Source organism: Andrographis paniculata, unplaced genomic scaffold (genome assembly GCF_009805555.1).
Source record: "Andrographis paniculata isolate CXL003 unplaced genomic scaffold, ASM980555v1 Contig64END, whole genome shotgun sequence".
Taxonomy (NCBI): domain Eukaryota; kingdom Viridiplantae; phylum Streptophyta; class Magnoliopsida; order Lamiales; family Acanthaceae; genus Andrographis; species Andrographis paniculata.
Genome location: NW_026137600.1, coordinates 345,700 through 366,357, shown reverse-complemented (window position 1 = coordinate 366,357; position 20,658 = coordinate 345,700). Strand labels below are relative to the sequence as shown.

At 27.2% G+C, this 20,658-nt stretch overlaps 2 protein-coding genes across 2 annotated transcripts; both read left to right on the top strand.

Annotated features, from left to right (window-relative positions):
• Positions 1–3,236: 3,236 nt before the first annotated feature.
• On the top strand, positions 3,237–8,012 carry LOC127261925 (peptidyl-prolyl cis-trans isomerase CYP23). Its single transcript, XM_051290364.1, has 9 exons — positions 3,237–3,725; positions 5,878–5,991; positions 6,061–6,209; positions 6,425–6,497; positions 6,619–6,708; positions 6,900–6,939; positions 7,375–7,457; positions 7,544–7,611; positions 7,763–8,012. The coding sequence occupies exons 1-8, from the start codon at positions 3,621–3,623 to the stop codon at positions 7,562–7,564; spliced, it is 675 nt and encodes a 224-aa protein (XP_051146321.1). The 5' UTR covers positions 3,237–3,620; the 3' UTR covers positions 7,565–7,611; positions 7,763–8,012.
• An 8,906-nt stretch (positions 8,013–16,918) lies between these two features.
• On the top strand, positions 16,919–18,168 carry LOC127261838 (transcription factor PRE6). The gene is made up of 2 exons (XM_051290254.1): positions 16,919–17,207; positions 17,811–18,168. Exons 1-2 carry the CDS (start codon positions 17,082–17,084, stop codon positions 17,955–17,957), a joined length of 273 nt encoding a protein of 90 aa, XP_051146211.1. The 5' UTR covers positions 16,919–17,081; the 3' UTR covers positions 17,958–18,168.
• Positions 18,169–20,658: the final 2,490 nt, after the last annotated feature.

The following is a 20,658-nucleotide window of genomic DNA, read 5'->3' as shown; positions in this document are numbered from 1 at the left end:
AGAAATATTGATATTATATGAGTAGTTGGTAAAAAGTAAGGATAAATGATTTTTTTGTTCTTGTGAGTATATTAGTATAAAAAGTAGTGACAATTGTGTAATAATAATGAAAAAGTAGTGATAGTTTTACGGTGATATAGTTATTTATGAAAATGATACTATTGTTTTGAGACGAACAAAAATAGTAAACAAAACTATTGTATTGAAACGGAGGGAGTAATTCTTATTCAAAACTTTGACACGACTATCTAATTTTCTATATATATATATATATTTTTTTTTTCATTCAAAAAAAAAAAAAAAAGATTGAATAATATATATACACAATATTAAATTCAAATTATAATTATAGCAAAGGGAATTGTGTCCGTGAATATCCATTAAAGGCCTCCCGCCGTACCAAAAAATAAAATAAAATTTACATCCTAAGAAACTATAGAAATATTTAATTTTTTCACAAGTTGTTTGCCAAAATAGGTACCCCACAATATTGCAATAAATGGATAATAATAATAATAATAATAATAATAATAATAGTAAGTTAAGTTTTCTTACTTAATTTTATGATATTATAATATAAATATACAAATTGACAATACTTTAAATCCTCTCATAAAGCACATAATATAATTGACTTCATTGCAATAATACTTATACAAAATACATTTTGTAATAATGTTTAGCAAAATAATTTTTTATTGATATGATTCTTAATTAATATTATAAAGAAAATATAATATACTTACACATTTACACAATACAGGGCTTAGGGTGTGTTTAGATTTGTTTTTTCTAATTTTATTTAAATTTTTTAATATAATATTTTGTGATATGAAATAATATATATTTAGTGAGAATGCGTATGAATTGAATAGTATTAATTGTTACAACATATTTTTATTTTGAGATGTTTTAAATAAATGTGATTTGATTTTATTCAATAATGTTAAAAATATTGAATAAAATTGAGTCGAGCAAATATAAAATTTATATAATAATATTTGTATCTTAATCATCGTTTCCTAATTAATAAAATTAAATTAAGATATAACAAGAAATGCACTTATGTCATTTCATGTAATTGATATTCGGATTTTGCAGTCTAAAATTATTAAGCTTTCGCAATCATTTTATAATAATTATTTAGTGGGGGAATATTTTGATTCGATTTAAATAATTTCGATAAAAAAATGCACTTTATGTCATTCATATATCTCTTGATATAACATATTAATTAGTGGGAATATTATTATATTACATCCTCATAATTTGGAATATTTTTACTTAACCTACACAAATTAATATTAAATATTGTAAAAAAAAAAAAAACAAAAAAGTCTAATCCAATATTAAATATCTATCGAGGGGATGGAATTATTACTCCCTCCGTCCCACCTATTATGTCCATATTACAGTTTTTGTCATTCCCATATTCTATGTCACTTTCCTATTTTGGAAAATAATTATATATTTTAATATAATTTTAAATTTTAATTAAACTAATGACTTATTTTAACTTTAATCTATAATTATTTATATTACAGGATACATTCTTATTGATTATACTTATCCTAAATTCTCGTGTGAACAATGACTCAGACATCCAATATGGAACGGAGGGAATATTAATTATAATAAATAAAATATTATTTTAATTCAAAGTCAAATAAGTGACCTTAAAATCACGGCCAATTCGATTTAATAATTTGTACTATGTTATTGTGTATTTAATAAAATAAATATTATATTAATTAATGTCATAATTATATAATATATTGAAAAATAATATTGTGGGTTATAATATCATTTTACAGACTAAACACACAAGAAATAACACAATTTAATATTCTAATCAATAGCAAATTTATTCGTATAACAACTAATAAAAAACTAATTAATCATATATTCACTCCCTAAAATATCATCGACATATATTTAATTGGGGAAAAAATGTGCGAATATGGGTTTGTTCGCCCAATATTTTTTTTGGACGTAATTTTCAATATATATTTTATCATTTTACAAAAGTTAGTATATAAAATAAAATATTACTCCCCCCATCCTAGGTACTGTGTCCGTTTTACAATAGACACGCAGAATTTAAAATAAATATAATTAATAAATAATTAAGAATGTATTATTAAAAATAATAATTATTTAATAAAAATAATTCTAAATTAAAATGAAGATAAATAATTAGTTTAATTAAAATTTAAAAAATTAAATTAAAAATTTTAAAATAGATTAAAATGTATAATATTTTTTTTTGAATAAGTGGGACATACAAAAATAAAAATTTGAATACGGTAAATAGGACGGAGAAAGTATATTTCATATTACCGATACAATTTCTTATATCTCAAATAAAAAGTAAAAAATTAAACAAAGAAACTCTATATAATTTAATGCTTAAAAGTATATGGATTAAAAATGCACATTAATTGGCAGGTTCAGGTTCAGGTTGAAGTTCAGGTTATTATTAATTTTACATGTTTAGAATATATAAGGACATATATCAATTTTGGGTGAAATTAAGGTTGGCTACTTATGGATTCTTTTTTAGCCTATTTATTGAAGCTACCAATTAAGGTTACTACTAATAGTAATTTAATTAATACTCCATCCGTCTACAAATTAATTTCCTGCTTTCATATTTGGAATGTTCAATAATTATTGTCATCTTTCTATTTTTATACACAAAATTTATTCATTTTATAGTAAAAACTTTAATTACTTAAAAATATCAAATAGGACATTAGAAGATGGACAGACGGAATATGTTGCAATGGAAGCATCCAACTATGAATTTGTGATGGCTACTAGTAATAAATAAAATACAATATCTTTTATGCTAAATCAAAATAGTCTACACTTACATATATATTTTATATTAATAATATTAATATAATTACAACAAAATAAAAGATAAATATTTTTAAATTTAATTTTAATAGACTAAAGGATCAAAATATAATTAATTTGTTTTGTTGTGTCTCAAGGGGTGTTTTTATTTTTTAATTTCAAATATATTTTTTATTATTTATATAGTACGATTTTAATAAAAATATAATATAGTATTATATATATTCGTTAAAATTATGTCATTATTATTTAATAAAAATACTATATTCATGTATAATTTTATTATTTTTATTTTGACAAATCATCAAAACTCTAGGGTATGAGAAATGTGTTGAAATGCAAAAATTTTAGAATAAACAATTTTCACATGGACCTCCACTAATGTTCACTCAATCCATGATGGTTATCGAGAAAGGAGCAAGAAATTGGTTTGTTTATGAGCTGATGCGGAAGTAATCAGATCCAATCCCAAAGCCTGCTAATTTCTGTCAAAAAAGATCATCATTTTTATCGTTTTTTGGGCTTGAGGGAACTGAATTCAGAGGAGTTTGAAGTTTTCATTGGATTGGGCAGAAACCCTAATTTTGTTGGATTTAATTGTGAATCCTTTCGGACTTGATTCAATAGTATGTTGGGGGTTTTGGGAAACCCTAATTGGGCTCCCCAATTCGGCTAATTGTTGGTACAATCGCTGTAGTAAACAGAATTTCCGAATTTTTCGCGGAGTTGTGGAAATTTGGGCGCCGTAGTAAACGGCAATGGCGAAGGTCTCGATCGTCGTTGCGGTGTTGTGGATGGCCATTTTCGGCGGCGCAGCAGCTGCTGCAATTCCTGAATTAGGCTCTGCGCGAGTGGTCTTTCAGGTGCGTCGTCGCTGTTTCATGTCTGCGCTGTGTATGGATTGTTGATCGATGATCGTGGAGTTGTTTGTCCTTTTGTTGTGTGCAGAGTTGAATTTGTTTGATATTTCTGTATAATTTTTCGATTGCCATGTGAAAATTTAGTTTGAATTAAGTTGTTTATGGATACATGTTCGATTGATCTCTTCAACGGTGTTTCAAATAGTTTGCTTAGAACAATTTATAAGCATCTAGGAGGGTAATTACTTTGTATAAAATGTTTTTGGTTGTTCTCACGCACAAACAGCTCATGGTTTCATATCATAATTTTAATCTTAAGTATGCAATAAACTATACAAAAAAAACATATAACATTGTCCAAAAATGCATATGATGCGATGTTTTTGAAAAATTAGTAGATGAATGTGCCACAAGTGTGTCTGTATAAACAAATCCAAGGTTTCGATGTAATATTTTAAATGAAAATAGATAGTTCATCGGGTGTCTTTTACAAATAGGAACTTCGAAAGTGATTTGAAGATATACTTAGACAGAGATTTTATTTTGAATTTCTGAAGGGAAATTAGCAAGGAACACAGGAACAAAATTGTTAGTATCCGATGATAAGGTCGAGGTGTGCAATGCTTCCCCACAATAAGAACCTTTTTGGGAATATCGCAAGCTCTTTAGATACATTGAATTTTTTAGTCGAGTGAAAAGAACATAGAACATATTAACTCTGAAGAGCAGAAGTAAAAAAGCAGAAAGCTTATAAGCTAATTTTGAGTTAAGAATGTGGAACTATTAATAGGTTGATCTCATCAGTGATGGCTAAGATAATTAAGTATCAAAAGAACATCTTGGGGAAAAGTGAAAACCTCATCCCTTTTAGATGATTTGGTTTGTTACACCTCTCTCTCTATCCAAGACACCACTCAAAGAACTTCTCTCTCTCTCTCTCTCTCTATATATATATATATATATATATATATAAATAGTGAGAGATCATAACCGATCCAATCTTCTAAAAGGGATGAAATTGTATTTCTTTTCTGCAATATATTCATGGATTTCTCCATTAGTGCCCAGCTTCTGCTTACAACTTTCTGCCTTTCCTCTTCTCTTGTGATTCTTCTTCGGGTTCTTCCACCCTTTACAGTTGCTAAGTTTTGTGTTCTCATTATCCAATGAATGCAGTTCTTAAATCCTAAAGAACCCCGGATAACCCTGGTAAGGTTCTTAGCTTAGTGTAGCACTGCAAGCTTTGATTTGTCTCCGATAAGTTGTCAGGAAGTACAACGATATCATTTTTCAACCAAGCTGGCAATTGGGCATCAACGATAGAGAGAGACTATATGAATTACAAATAATAGGAAAATAAATATATTATTTAGTGCAATTTGCATCATAAAAGTCAATAGTGGGCAATAACGTTGTTATTGTGCTGCTGCAAAATGGAGTTTCTGTCCGCCACCACAGCTGTTTCATTGCAGTGTGTTTATGCACTCGTGGCAATAGCTGTTGTTTGTGGAATAATGCGGGTTGGAGTAGATATATAATTATTATCTATCGAGAGTAGTAGTAAGAAGTAAAAATGAAGAAAAAGTATTTCTTAGATTTTGGATCTGATTGATTTTGGTTATTTATTTATCAGAGTAGTATGGACCCGATTACTTTTACTTATGTAACTATCTATGATCATATATTTTGATATTTTGTTTTGCACAGTACGAGACTCTGCGTGTTAGTTGGAATGATAATTATGAAAATAATTTATAAATTATTCCTATGCATTTAATTGTAATTTTGCATATAATATATATCTTAAATGATATGCCAAAAGAAACTATGGAGTATGCATATAATGGAAGTAGTAAATGGTTTTTGTGTCCATTTACTATACAAGGATTGGTTGTGTTATTTTTTATTTACAAAAAAATGGTATCTGGCTGTAAACACTCACTAAGAGATTATGAAGTGGGTTGATGTGTATGTCTTTTTTTATGGTAACGGTTAACCAAAGTATATGTGCTCATTTTAATGTGATTTTCATGGTTTTTAAGATTTGTTTAGTTCGCATTGTTAGAAAGCTTTCGTTGTTGCATTCAGAAATTGAAACCTGATGTGTGTTAGCTCCATGTGTTATTTTAATGGTTTGGCTTTTTTCGAAGTGCAGACAAATTTTGGGGATATTGAATTTGGTTTCTACCCCACTGTGGCACCAAAAACTGTTGAACATATTTTCAAGCTCGTTCGATTGGGCTGCTATAACACAAACCATTTCTTCCGGGTATGTTTCATGTACTTAAAGATTTCTTTTTTGATTGATTCCAGTAAGAGATTGTTAAGGATTGTGCAGGTAGACAAGGGCTTTGTTGCTCAAGTAGCCGATGTTGCTGGAGGAAGAACTGCCCCGATGAACGCAATGCAGAAATTGGAAGCTGAGAAAACTATTGTCGGTGAATTCAGCGATGTCAAACATGTGAGAGGTATTCTTTCAATGGGAAGGTAAAATGCCTTTTTCATCAAGGAATTTTAAAGCCGTATATGTCAGCTTGCGCTTTTGAAAAAAACAATTATTTTCCATTACAACTGTTCGAATTAAAGTTATCCTCATGCACGAGTTTGATTCAGGTTTGGATTTTCTTTATAATGATACAATATTTAGTTGTCAAACACATCTTATGGTGTTATTCATAGCTTTCAAGTCTTTTCCGTTGCAGATATTCTGACCCGGACAGTGCGCAGTCCTCATTCTCTATTCTCCTCGGAGATGCTCCTCACCTTGATGGACAGGTATGTTGGATGTTAATGTTAATGCTAAAAACCTTTATTCCTAACATCCTTTATTAAATGTCGTTGAAAACTGATCTTGGTTATCTTCGATGGTAACTGACTGCCATGGAATATCTTTCAGTATGCCATATTTGGTAAAGTTACTAAAGGCGATGAAACGTTGAGAAAACTTGAGCAAGTTCCTACCCGGACAGAAGGGATCTTTGTAATGGTATAGCTTCATTGTTGCCTTGGGTTCTTTTCCTATCATTATGATTATGAGTGTCTCAGATTCATGTCCTAACGAAGATTTATTATTGTATAGCGTGCCATATTTTTATCTTCGAGATACGTGACTTGTTTTGTGTTTTTTTCTTTTCAACTAACACTTATGTCTCATATTCTTCTCTTTTATTTTTGCAGCCAACCGAGCGAATTTCTATTTTGTCTTCTTACTACTACGGTGGGTTTGCCAACACTCTAAACGCAAGTATACATATATGCACTTAAATGAATGGCCGATTCTTTAGCCCTTCTTCAACACGAATAAATCCTGAATGCTGTTTTCTATATGGGTAGTTCAACCTAATTTATTTCAGTTATTTTACGAGAATGAATTTGTTACCTTGATTCTGGCTTTTTGCTCCTAACATCACATATGATCGAACTTAGAAGCTCAAGTTTCTTTGTGAATGCTCATGCAATGGCAACACAGATCCAACGGGCAATTATTTCACATCCTTTTCCTGCTAAACAAATTAATGTTAGGCCAGACAAGATGTGCATACACACCATTGTTTTAGCATCAATTTACTGCTGCTTTGATTTGTTCTCTTCATAGTTCATGCTTAAAAATTCAAGAAATTTATATACATATATATATATTGGTTTAATTTAGATACTGAGGGGGAGACTTGCGAGGAAGATAGGATAACACTGAAGAGGAGGCTTTCTGCTTCAGCTGTTGAAATCGAGAAACAGGTAAAAACTTGGCAGAAAATTCACTTTTCTTCTTGACTATGTTGGATGCTTCCTTATAGACATGGATTTCTCTATGGACATTACAGAGAATGAAATGTTTCCCATAGCCTAGTTGGAGGTGTTCGACCAAGATTAAATGGTCGCTGTGCAATAGGTAATCTCTTACTTTCGTTCTGTTATATGTTTTATGTTTATATGTATATATAAATGTCGCAAACAGTTATTAGTAAAATCTTAGTGATTGGTGAATTTATTAGTATCTTTAGTTATGCACTTCACCTTACATCTTATTTCCGAATTTCTAGATTGCTGTCCATGCAAACTTCATGCTTGAAGCTGTCTGAAATGTCCCGTGTGCAACACATGCCGGGAACACCTGCAAGAATTGCTCCTTATTCCCGGCACAATACTTTCCAAAGAGTGTATCATTGGTGCATTGCTGTAATAACTAATTTCATGTTTCCATTCAAAAAATTAAATTGCTGAGAATGTATTTTATTAATGGGTACATTTGTCTTTAATGCCGTAATCTTTAGCTCTCTTATGTTAGTTTCATCAGATTTTTATATTAAACTCGTAAGCCATATACTATTATTGTCAATTTCTTTATATGTTTTTATGTTTACTGATGGACCGTTGGTTCATCACCAAAAGGGTTTGATTTGTTTTGACACTGAAAAATATCTAAGAATCTCAGATATGTTTGCGCGACAGGTCTTCGAATTACTTATGGTTTCATGTAAGTGATACGATAAAGCATGACATGGTATACATGGTTGATTAGTGACGAACATGCCAAATAATTATTTGTTGCCTACTAATGATATCATATTATTTGTTTGTGAAGTCGCAGCCTGTTTCTCCCAAAAGTTAAAACAATATGTCACGCAACTTGCTCTGTGTTGTAGCCATCTCTTACACGTAGGAACTCAAAACCTATTACAATCTTAGTGGCGCTCTTATAGACAGAGGTATGTCAAGATGTGGAGATTTATTGCATCATTGCAGGATAATTTGCTACGTATTTGTTCTATTGTTGCTTATTGCATCCAGTCTGGGGCTTTAAAATTTAGAAATGTGTTTACCGATGAACAGTCTTACTGATTTTAGTAGTTTTATTTATTTTCTTGAAAAGGCCATCTAAAGTGTATTATGATTTTGAACTGCTATCGAACTATGATATTTGGGAGCCTTTTGTCGATATTCATATCTAGGTTCCTAGTAGGACTGTAATTCGAATTCGACTCTGCTAACACGCACAAAGCTGAGGTTATCTCTTTAGTATAGCTTGGTGTAATTGCTTTGCCTAGAGCTTATGTGGCGCTATTTATATTTGAATCGAATTCGTGACCTTGCTTTGATATTTGTAGTATGATATTGACTTGCAAACTAACGAGTTATGCCTGTTCTTGTACGATGTTTATTTGAATCTACAGGATAGTAGTTTCTCTAAATTACTACCTTTGTTCCTTAACCAAGTATTCATTTGCTTTTTGTGTGTCAAACTTTGAATATTAATATTATATTCATACGTAGCACAAATTAAGAGAAAAAATAAAAATACCTCTATTAGTGTTCTATAATACAAATGCAATAATATTTGTAGAAAATATTATTAAAATGTAAGAATATTTTAATGTTAAATACAATGACGCCAAAAAAATGAATGGATACTTTGTTAAGGGACGGAGAGAGTATATAATAAGAGTCTCTTAGTTGTTCTTTCTTAACAAATGCATTTAAGATTTGTTTACTTAGGATTTGATTTGAATAGTTGTTTTGACGTAATGTTTTGTGAGGAGAAATAATGTATCTTCATAAGAAATTGTGAGAATTCCATTGTATAACAAAATTAAAACTAATCTGTTATTATTTGTCTGTGTCTTCTATGTTGCAGCCAAGAATGGCATCCTAGTCTTTGTAGTCAAACTCAATGGAAACTAAAATGGATCTAGAAGAAAAACACGTCACATGGTGAAAGATCGATAGATATTATAACTGCTTCTGTTCTGTGCAGTGTGTGGTGTTTTTGGTGTAATAATACATGTATCTGCATCGATCAGGTCGAATATGGTGGTCCATGTTTTGACATTGCTTACAGTTAATTAATGTGCAGCAGCAGCTACATGGGTTGTTGGGTGCTTTCGCGCCGTTGCAGTTTTGCGCAAAACCGTATGGGACTTGAAAAAAAGCAGCATCAAATGGATGCAAGAAAATGGCTCCATGTCCTAAACAAGGTATGGGCACATCTGACTGAGCTTTTGAATTAAATTGGGAATGGATATGTGTTAGGCTTATGGATTCGCGAAAAAACAACAACAATGATAGATGGATGGATAATCTTAAATGAGGCCGGTGTTGTTCTTTTTTTGCGAATATTTATGTTTAGGATTTTAACACCCCGACTGCTGGTTGCTAGAATTATAGACTGGTCCCACTGATCAACACGAATTTTTTCAGTAGAAAATATTCTTTTAACGCTAGAGTCTATTTGATACGGAAAAATACTACAAGTAAATTGAAATATTTTTTTTTCTTCTTTTCTTATGCAATTTATTATTTCTTCTTAATCGATCCATTTATTATTATTATTATTTATTTATTTATTTATTTATTTATTTATTGATTTGTTCATATTGTTGTATTTTTCTTATTACATCTTCATGCTTTACTGAACAAAAAGAGTTAATTTTCATTCGTTACTGAATTCTCTCTTTCTATAATTTTATTGTCTACTATCATATCTACGATTTCATTATCTATATCAATATTATTCTTAGACGACAATCTTAGTTCTTTCAAGAGACTTTGGAAGATGAATGAGTATATTGTTGACATGAATAGTTTAACCGATTAATTTAGACACATTTGAATTCCGTAGTATCACAAGGATGCAATGGGCATCATGAAAGTCTTAACGGTGTTGGATTCGATTGGTCGATGGATGGATCGGTTGTTGTCTTGGGTTAGGACACTTATTCTCGTTTGTTTGTGCATTGATGGATGGGTTGATTTGGGACATTTTCATGTGCTCTAAATGTGAGATTTCACAATCAAAGAATTTGATGGATTTGTCATTTTTATTGCCATTGCACCCGCCCTTCACACAACAATTGTCTCAATTATTGATGCAAACTCATTGCCTTTTGGTTTCGATGTTTTCGCAAGTTTTATTTATTGTGTTTTGTTCTTATTTTTGAACTATTTAGAATATTTTGGTATTTTTTATTTAAATAATATTATATTATATAATATATTACTATATTTTTATATTAGTATTGATGTAATTTTTCAACAAAAATAAAGTAAAATTCAAAGATATAGAAAATATCCTTAAACTTGATTAATTAGTGTCTGAGATTAGGAATCTCTAAACACTGTACGGTACAGAAAATAAACTGGAAAATAAAAGACTGAAATTTAAAGTGGTGATCCCCAAATCTGACTTTGCTTTGTTGAAGTTGATTGAAGATGCCTTTTCTGACGGATTTGAATCCTTTAAATAGCCTTTCAGAGAAAACGGTTTGAACCGCCGTCTGGTCGGTTACAGCAACCGCTGTCAACCGACCACCAATTTCTCCTCTATTGACACGTATTACAACTTCCTTCAACCGTTCCCACCAGTCACAGAACTCAGACCTGCCTCTTACCTGACCTGCCTGTCCACTGCCAAATTTCTTTTGCCCGATTTCATCCTTCGCCCTGACCTGCTTCTTCTTGACAGACCTCCGCGTCTGTCCGTACCTCTTCCTTGCCCGACCTTCCTCTTGACAGACCTCCGCGTCTGCCCGACTTCGTCTTTCATCCGATCTACGGTTTACCCGACTTGGGTACACCTTTTTTTTTAGACTCCGCCCGACCTGAATACAGCCCGAACTGCTGATCACGGACAACCATCTCTTGGTAGTACCTGAGTCTGGATTTGGATCAATTCTTGAGGTCTTACCTTTCTTCCTTTTCCCGACCTTTATTCTGCCCGACCTCCAGACCTTTTGGCTTTCATTCAGACCCTACCCAGAATCCTACTGCCACTTACTATTATTATTATTTTTTTGCGCTTAACAATTAGTAATCATGATAATTTTATTTATTATGCCTTTTTGTTCATAATTTAAGATATATATATATTTTTTAAAAGGAAAACACACATTTTTTGTTTTTTCAAGATTATTTTTTAATTTGGAGAATGGTATATTTGAAAACCAAAACACACTTTATAAACGAAATTAAACTTGTATATATTTTAACATTCTTATTAGAGTTGGAGTTAAAATGGTATAACAATTGCTTGAGATTAATTTTAAGAACATTTATTTATGAATAAATCCATAAATAAATTAAAGATAAAATAGAATAAATCCAACATGCAGGTTCTTCGCTGTATGTGGCCAATTTTTATCTTTTATTTTAAATCTTATTTACATAAAAGGTTCTGTTTTTTTTTTTTTTTGAAATTTATTGTTTAATCCCATGATATATATATATATATATATTTAAATCAAAAGACAAGCTTTATTCCCTTTCAATATATATTATTTTTATATTGTTATAATAAATATTTTAATTTATAAAATTATTAATAATGAACAGTTTATTTGATTATAATTTAAAATTAATTTAAAATAGATTGTTGATTTGCATTTTTATTTAAATAGTATTTTAATATGATATTTTATAAAAGAAAATAATATATATTTTTATTAAAAATTATGTTAAATAAATAATAGTAATTTATATTTGAAATGGTAAAAAAACAAACTTTAATAATAAAAATGAAAAAAATTTAAGTACTAAAGAAAGATAACCACAATAATATATCAAATACAAATCAAAACACTTGCAACGAAATTGGTAATTTAAGTGAGCAGTGAGAACTTCATGTGAGTCCACGTTCGAATAAAGAAGCACTATATATTATTTAATGTGCTTTATTTTATTCTTTTAATAAATGCCAAAGATTACTTCATCTGTTCCAGAGATTTTGGACTTATTATTCTACGATAATTTAGATAAAATATAATTAGTAGATAATTAAAAAGTATATTAGAAAAAATAATTATTATTTAGTAAAAATAATTATCGATTAAGATTAATATAAGCCAATAGTTTAATTAAAATTGAGAAAATTATAAAATTTAAAATTTAAAATGTGATTAAAGTGTATAATTATATTTCTAAAAATAAAAAGGATAAATTATGTGGGACGGACAAAATAAAAAATAGGGACAAATTATTTTAGACAGAGGGAGTATAAGAATGATATAAACATTAAATAATAGTTTACAATAAAAGTATATGGGGAGAAAAATATTTCCTTCCAAAATTATAGGTTTTATTTTTTTTGGTTAAATAATATAATTTAAATGTAATATTTTTGAAAGGAAATCTTATATTTGTTTTTAAAGGAATCGTAATATTGAATAATAAAAAAATAAAAATGAATTGTGAAGAACTATACTTATTCATATTTAATTTTCAAATATAATAATAATAATAATAATAATAATAATAATAGTAATATTTCATTAATTAATTTATGATCAGTAAAATAAAATTGTATATCAATCAGATAAAGTAAAATATAGTTATATTTTTTCTACTAAAATAAATATATCTGTCAATAAAATATTAAAATTAATCACTAAAATTAAAATTATCACATAAGTTATCTAAGGCTAAACTTTAAATAATGATATACAGTATATAAAAAGACACATTTGATTAGATAGCAAATAAAAACAAAATATTACTCCCTCCATCTCACATAATTTGTCCCTATTTTTTATTTTCGTCCGTCCCACATAACTTGTCATTTCTATTTTTGAAAATATAATTATGCACTTTAATCGTATTTTAAATTTTAAATTTTAAATTTTATAATTTTCTTAATTTTAATTAAACTATTTACTTATCTTAATCTTAATCTATAATTATTTTTACTAAATAATAATTAATTTTACTAATAAACTTCTTAATTACTTACTAATTATACTTTACTTAAATTTCCGTGTCTACAGTAATACACCCATATTACATGACTAAAAAGTATACATTAAATATTTACTATATTGACATCATGTCTTGTTTCCATTCAATTAAGAGAAGAATGAAATGTATATATAAATATAAAATAATATACAATTTTTTATTAATATTTTATGTGTTATATAAACGTATCTTCTGTGCTGAAATCAATAATATTATATATTAATATCACAGGTGGTGGATTTATATATTGCATTTCTATTATATTAACAAAAATTTTATATTGTTAATTTATTTTTCCTATGTTGTATTATATTTTTTAAAATTTCATTTAATTTTAAAATTTTTGTAGTAGCAAAATTAAAGCCACCCACATGTCAATTAAATCCATGTTGTATCTCAATTCATGGACATGACCCCTATGCCAATTAATTCCAAGTTTCGGATCATATGCTAATTAAATTTATATTATTGTATCGAAATATAAAATACATTAAACTATACGAAATTATGACAATATTAAATTCTTGAGCCATAATGTAAAAGTTATCGATCAAATCAATTTGTAAATCCGTCAAAAACTACTTAATAAGATTGTTAAATTATGGTACAAATTAGTAGAATTTTTTGAGTCACAGAATGATTACGGTACTGATTTGAAAATATCAATACCGTATTGATATGCTCCAATTAACACATGTAAAATAGGAAAATAATACATACTCATTTGAATAAAATAAAACATACGTCGTCTGTTTCATACTTACACGTATACTATATTTGTATTATATTAATATAAATAATGTATTGTCTATAGTTATATTATATATTATTTGTCAGTACACAGTGTATTTTTAGCACTGTACTGAATTATAAAATTTAGTTTTAGTAACAACCGCGTTGAATAATGTATATACAAAATACGAAGTACAACAATTGAACATCATAATTTAACACAGGAAGATGGTACAGTGCTGACTAAAGCAAATCAACGTAGTTATATTTATTGAAGTTATGTGCTGATTATTTCTATTTATAGGCTTTGTTGTATAAATATATATATATTTTTTTGTGACGAGATCAATAATAATAGTGTTGTCCGAACAATTGTCTTGTATTATTAGTTATATAGTGTTTGTATTGTGTTAATATAAATCGTGTATTTTATTGCAATATATATATATTGTGTGTTGTATGTTATCCATCGATGTGTTGTCAATAATGTGTTAAAATTCAGTACAATAATCGTCAGTGTTAACATAAAATCAGAACGGTATAAATATATGGATATGTATATCAATATATGTATTTATTATATATATATATATATATATTATTCCAAGTTGAATTAATATAAATGAATATAGAAATTGAAAAATAATATAGTTAAAGAGACAAGAAGATGGTAGTAATTAATTAGACAACATGGAGATGTGTGGTGACAGCCACACATAATAGGCCCCCAAACTTGCCCTAATTAGACCCATTGCTTGTCTGTTTGGGGAACACTTTGACAATGACAACTATGCCCCCAACACCCCCCCCCCCCTCCCTATGCCAAAATCGTGGTTTTGTTTATATTTTGTATTTAAATACTAATTTATTTTGTTAATATAATATAATTATCAAATTTTAAAAAATATCCATACTATGTTGTTATCATTTGTCGATGAATTTCTCAAAAATTATAATCAATGGGTAATAGAAAAATGTGCTGATTTAACTGAATCAAAATATACTATAAAAGTGATCAAGTATAGCATATTTATAATATAAGATATATTATAACTTATAACTTATAACACAATATATGTTGAAATATATATAAATATATGTTAGTCACTGCTAAGCTATGCTGCCGAATCTTCATAGGATCTGCAACCAATTTAATTATCTATTTGTCCACAAAATATATGCAATTTCTATTTATAAAGAATAATATTTACACAATCTTTAATTTAAACTTGTCTAACATTATGGGTGTGTTCTTTTTAGGGGGATTTCCCTAAATTTCTACTATTCATCCAATTATTTTCTTCTAAAAATATCAAATCAAACAACTATTTTTTATTTTTTATATTATACTAAAAATCAATTTTACATTCAAAATATCACATCAACATCTATTTATATCACATCATACAACTATTCTAATTCAAAAATTTTACTATTCAAATCTCAATTCAAAATCGAAACCCCCAAACAAACACACCCTACATTTATTTACAATTATGCCAAATTATTTATACATTCAATTTATAAATATATATATTTTTTTTCACAATATTAACTCACTTTTACATTTTTCTAAAATACTTTTACGTCATGTCACAATCATCCAATATAATATTATATTTATTAACATTCGTGTTCAACTAAAATAACATAAATTTCACATACGGAGAGAATATTTAATTGAAAAATTAAGATAAATGTGTGATCATCAAGTCATATAATTCATGCTATTTTTAACCAAAATTGTGGTATAGTTTTGGCCAATTGTTTTAAACTATATGTATATATATATATATATATAAACACAACTATTTATAAAGATTCTAAAACAATTTATAAAACTAGTATATATTGAGGTAATACTTTGTTTCAAATAAAGATTTCATGACACAAAAATATTTTTTTTTTTTGATGTAAGTCACATTTTTTTTTTTAAAAAAATAGTGAATCTACCTATAAATTCTAAAATCATGCATTGTTTAGAACAATTAGTGGAGATATATTGAATGTATCTAATTTATCAATTATACAATTTTTGAAAAATATTACGAAATATACAATGGTTTTTGTGCACTCGGCAAAATTTTGTTATGACTAAATTTTAATATATATATATATATAATATTTATATTTTTTTATTTACAAAAGTCAATAATTCAAAATAAAATATTATTTTTATACTATCAACACACTTCTTTCATATTTTACACCAAAAATCTTTATCAAATTAAAATACTGAACAAACAAACCCGATATATATACATAACAATAAAAAAGTCAACAAATAAAACAAAACATCATTTTCTATAATATTTTTACAACTCTCGGCATTTTACAATAAAAACATCTATAATTATAAATACTAAACAAATACACTTATCATTTTCTCTCATATTCCACCAATGGTCCTTGCAAAGTTAATTAGTATCTATATAATCTTGTTGAAAATTACTAATATCATATTTTCATAAAAAAATTTGAAAATGACAATTTTTATTTTATTTTTTAAAAAAGAACATACATGAAGTAGTGAATATAATGTAGCAAGCCACATGACTTATAAAAACTAAATAATTCAATTAAATAAATACAATGAATTAAATTAAAATTAAAATTATTATTATGTGATTAATTTCTCTCTCTCTCTCTCTTCTCTCACTCATCCCATGCACTTGTCTTCATCTTCTCCAACACTCCCCCTTCACTGCTTTATGCATTTCATGCCCCTCTGTCCATACCTTGTCTCTCTACAGTTCCCTTTCCTCAAGTTCCCTCCAGTTAAACCCTAAAACCCTCCTCCTATATATACACATACATATTTGATTCTTCGGTATTCTGACAAGGGTTTTCATATTTATTTATAAATTTCTTGTCTTTAATAATTGTGCTACTATTACAGCAAGAATGTCGAGCAGAAGATCGCGTTCGAGGCAGTCCGGAGTTGCAAGAATAAGCGACGACCAGATCGCCGACCTTGTCCAAAAATTGCAGCAAATTATTCCCGAGATTCGCCACCGGCGCTCCGACAAGGTTCGCGTAAAAATCAACTTACTATATTGTAAAATGTTGTCTCAACAAATTACTAAATACTTTTTCTAATAAAAATATATTATCTTATTTCGTAAAAATATTTAAAAAATAAAAAAGTTAATTTTCAAAAAATTTTAAATACTAAAAGAACACGGACCTTTGGTATGGATCAAGGTTCCTTTAATTATTAATTAATAAATTTTATTTTTTTAATTATTTCATGGGTATAAGTATAACATGCCCACATGCATTGCCCTAATTTCAGGTCACAATTTTGTATTTTTTGTGGGTCCTTGATTTTTTTATTTTTTTTAAATTTTTTTATCATATGCAGTATATAGTAAATATTAATAAAATAAATACAGTGTGCATGGTCAAATGGCTTATTGATTTTATTATTATAATTTTTAATCTTTGGTTTTTTGGGATCAGTTATATAGTCCTAATTAACCTATCCTATGTATAAACATGCATGCATTCTATATATATATATATATATATTTATGCACGTAAAATTGTTGTTTAAATAATTTATATGTAATTAATTATTATTATTTTGATGGTGTAATAAAATAATTAAAATGTGAATATTATTTTGAACAGGTTTCGGCATCAAAAGTGTTGCAAGAGACTTGCAACTATATAAGGAGCTTGCACCGCGAGGCGGATGATCTGAGCCATCGATTATCCGCGGTTTTGGAATCGACGGACAGCGACCAAGCAGCCTTGCTTAGGAGTTTGCTAATGTAATATATATTAGTACCAAATATTTCTTTATTACGATATATATGTTTTTTTTTTTTTTTTTTTTAATTTCATTGTTGTCTAGGGTTTGGTCATCTATATTAGGCCAACCTATCTCTCTCTCTCTCTATATATATATATATATATATATATTAATGTATCAATTTATGTTTATATGATTGTTGTTGTTGTGTAACCAAATCAAGAAAAAAAAAATGAAGTTCAAGCAAAAAAAAATTCATTATACAAAGAAAAATTAAATATTTATATAATTGATAGGTAAAATTAATAAATGGGATATCAATAAAGATTTAATAACATAAGTCAATATTGGTACACTAACAATTAAATGACAAGTGATGTAGCACATCACACCATATATTCATTATTGACTATTGGGACAACAATTATATTTTGTATTATATATATATATATGTATATATTATTCTAAATAATTAATCATGTGGAGGAACATGAGAATATATATATAGACATATTTGTTGAAAAAATTGCATTCTATCATGTAACTAATTGGAAAGTGGGATTTTGTTTGTGTTTTTTAATTTATTATTTATATATTTTTTTTATTGTTCTTGTGTTGCAACAGGAAAATAATTAAAATAGTTTATATTGTATGTCAATATAATCTAGAATAATAATATCACAAGAATATATAGAAGCAGCCATTTTAGAAGAAATTGCATGAGGATTGAAAGTAAATATATATATATATATATATATGTAAATGAATAAAATTAATTTAACAATTTTGCTGGTGAAAAATAATAGTATTTTAAACTGGCTCATTGTATGAGGATAGCAAAAACCCTAGTTTTGTTCATATTTGTATATACACATATTTATTTATATGAATGCATTTAGTGGGTTACATTGCCAAATAAATAATCAAGAATGCATATTATATTAATTAGAGAAATTGAATTTGTAATTTTATAGTTTTTTATATTATTATTACAGTTTATTTAGTTTTATAAGTTATTGCATTTTATTTATTTATCTATTTAATTATTTGTTGTCGTTCTAAAATCTTACGTAAAAATCTAATGATATACTATGAGTTTTAGGGGGACAAAAATGAAATATGCAAACTCATAGGATAAAAATATAAAGGGATAATAATCATATGTATATTTAATACTCCCTTCCGTCGCGAAACTAAATATCCATTTGCTTTTTGCACGTAATTTTAGAAATATTAGTATTATATTGGGATATAGTAGGAATACAGTAAAAATGACTAAAATAACCTTATTAGTACATGTGATATAAAGGTAATAACATTTGTATAATATACGGTAAGTTGTAAGGATATTTGTAATATTAGGTAGAAAGTACAGTTACTAAAAAAGAAATTGATACTTTGTTATAAGACGGACTAAAATGGAAAAATGGATACTTTGTTATGGGACGGAGGGAGTATATTTTTTATACATATCTATTTTGCAAGGAAGAAAATGGTTTTCGTATTCTATAAATTATACCCAGGATTTTGTTATCTTTGAGATTTATTTTATTTTTTTGAATATTTTACGTACAATTTACACTTCCTTATAATGATATATTATTATTTATTTTTTTCACATATATATATATATATATTATCAACTACTTTCGCCTTCCGTTCCAAATGTATGTATCTATATATTTAGTATGACAACATAGAGCGATATAATTACATTTTCTTTTTCTTTTTATTAGTGTGTCAGCATCATAATTACTAAATTAAAAAATTAATGTTTTGACTATAAACAATCTAAAATGATAAAATAAATAGATTTATAGCGAATATATAAAGATTTCAATTAATTCTTCTCCAGTTTAATATGTCCACAAGAATTATGTAATTAATGATATATATGACTAATGAAAAAAATTAACTTGTAAACATACACTACTAAAAATAAGTTAATTTCCAACATGAAATAGTTATATTATTAATAATATATCATAAACCAACAAAATTAAAATTCATTAAAATTTTCTTTATAGTCAAGGTATCAAATTTAGGTTTCGAAGTCGATTTTTTGGATAGAAAAATTATTAAATGTATTAAAAATTTTAAATAAAAATATTATTTTAGACCTTTTGAAGTGAAAGGAATTGATATGCAATATAAAAAAATAATAAATTGCTATTATTTAATTAAAAAAGAATATCTAATGAAGAGTATATATATATAAATTCAATCAAGTAATATATATATATTTTTAAAACAAAGAAATTCTGGTCAAATTTCGTATTTTTTATATTTAGGTGAAAATTTTTGTAGATTATATTTCAGAAATTTCAGATTTAGGATGACTTCCTTTTGAGGTATCCAAAATCTAAAAATTTTAATACACTGTGTTCATTTCGATGGGTATTATTCAAAAAATACAAATATATATAATCCATCAACTCATAAAAAATAAAAGGAAAAGTTCAACATGAAATATTTTTTATATTAACGATACACTTATTATCTATATTAAAAAATAATAATAATACACCCATGATTTTATATTTATATTAGATTGCAATAATAGAAATTCCATGAAATTGGGCCTAAATTTCATGGGCCATATATATATATATATAGTATTAAAAAAGTGATGCAAGGAAGCCGACTTAGTGCGTAAAATCGTGTTTTCAAATTTGCAAATGAGGAAGTTTTAAAATGCGATTTTACCAAACCGATAGATAAATT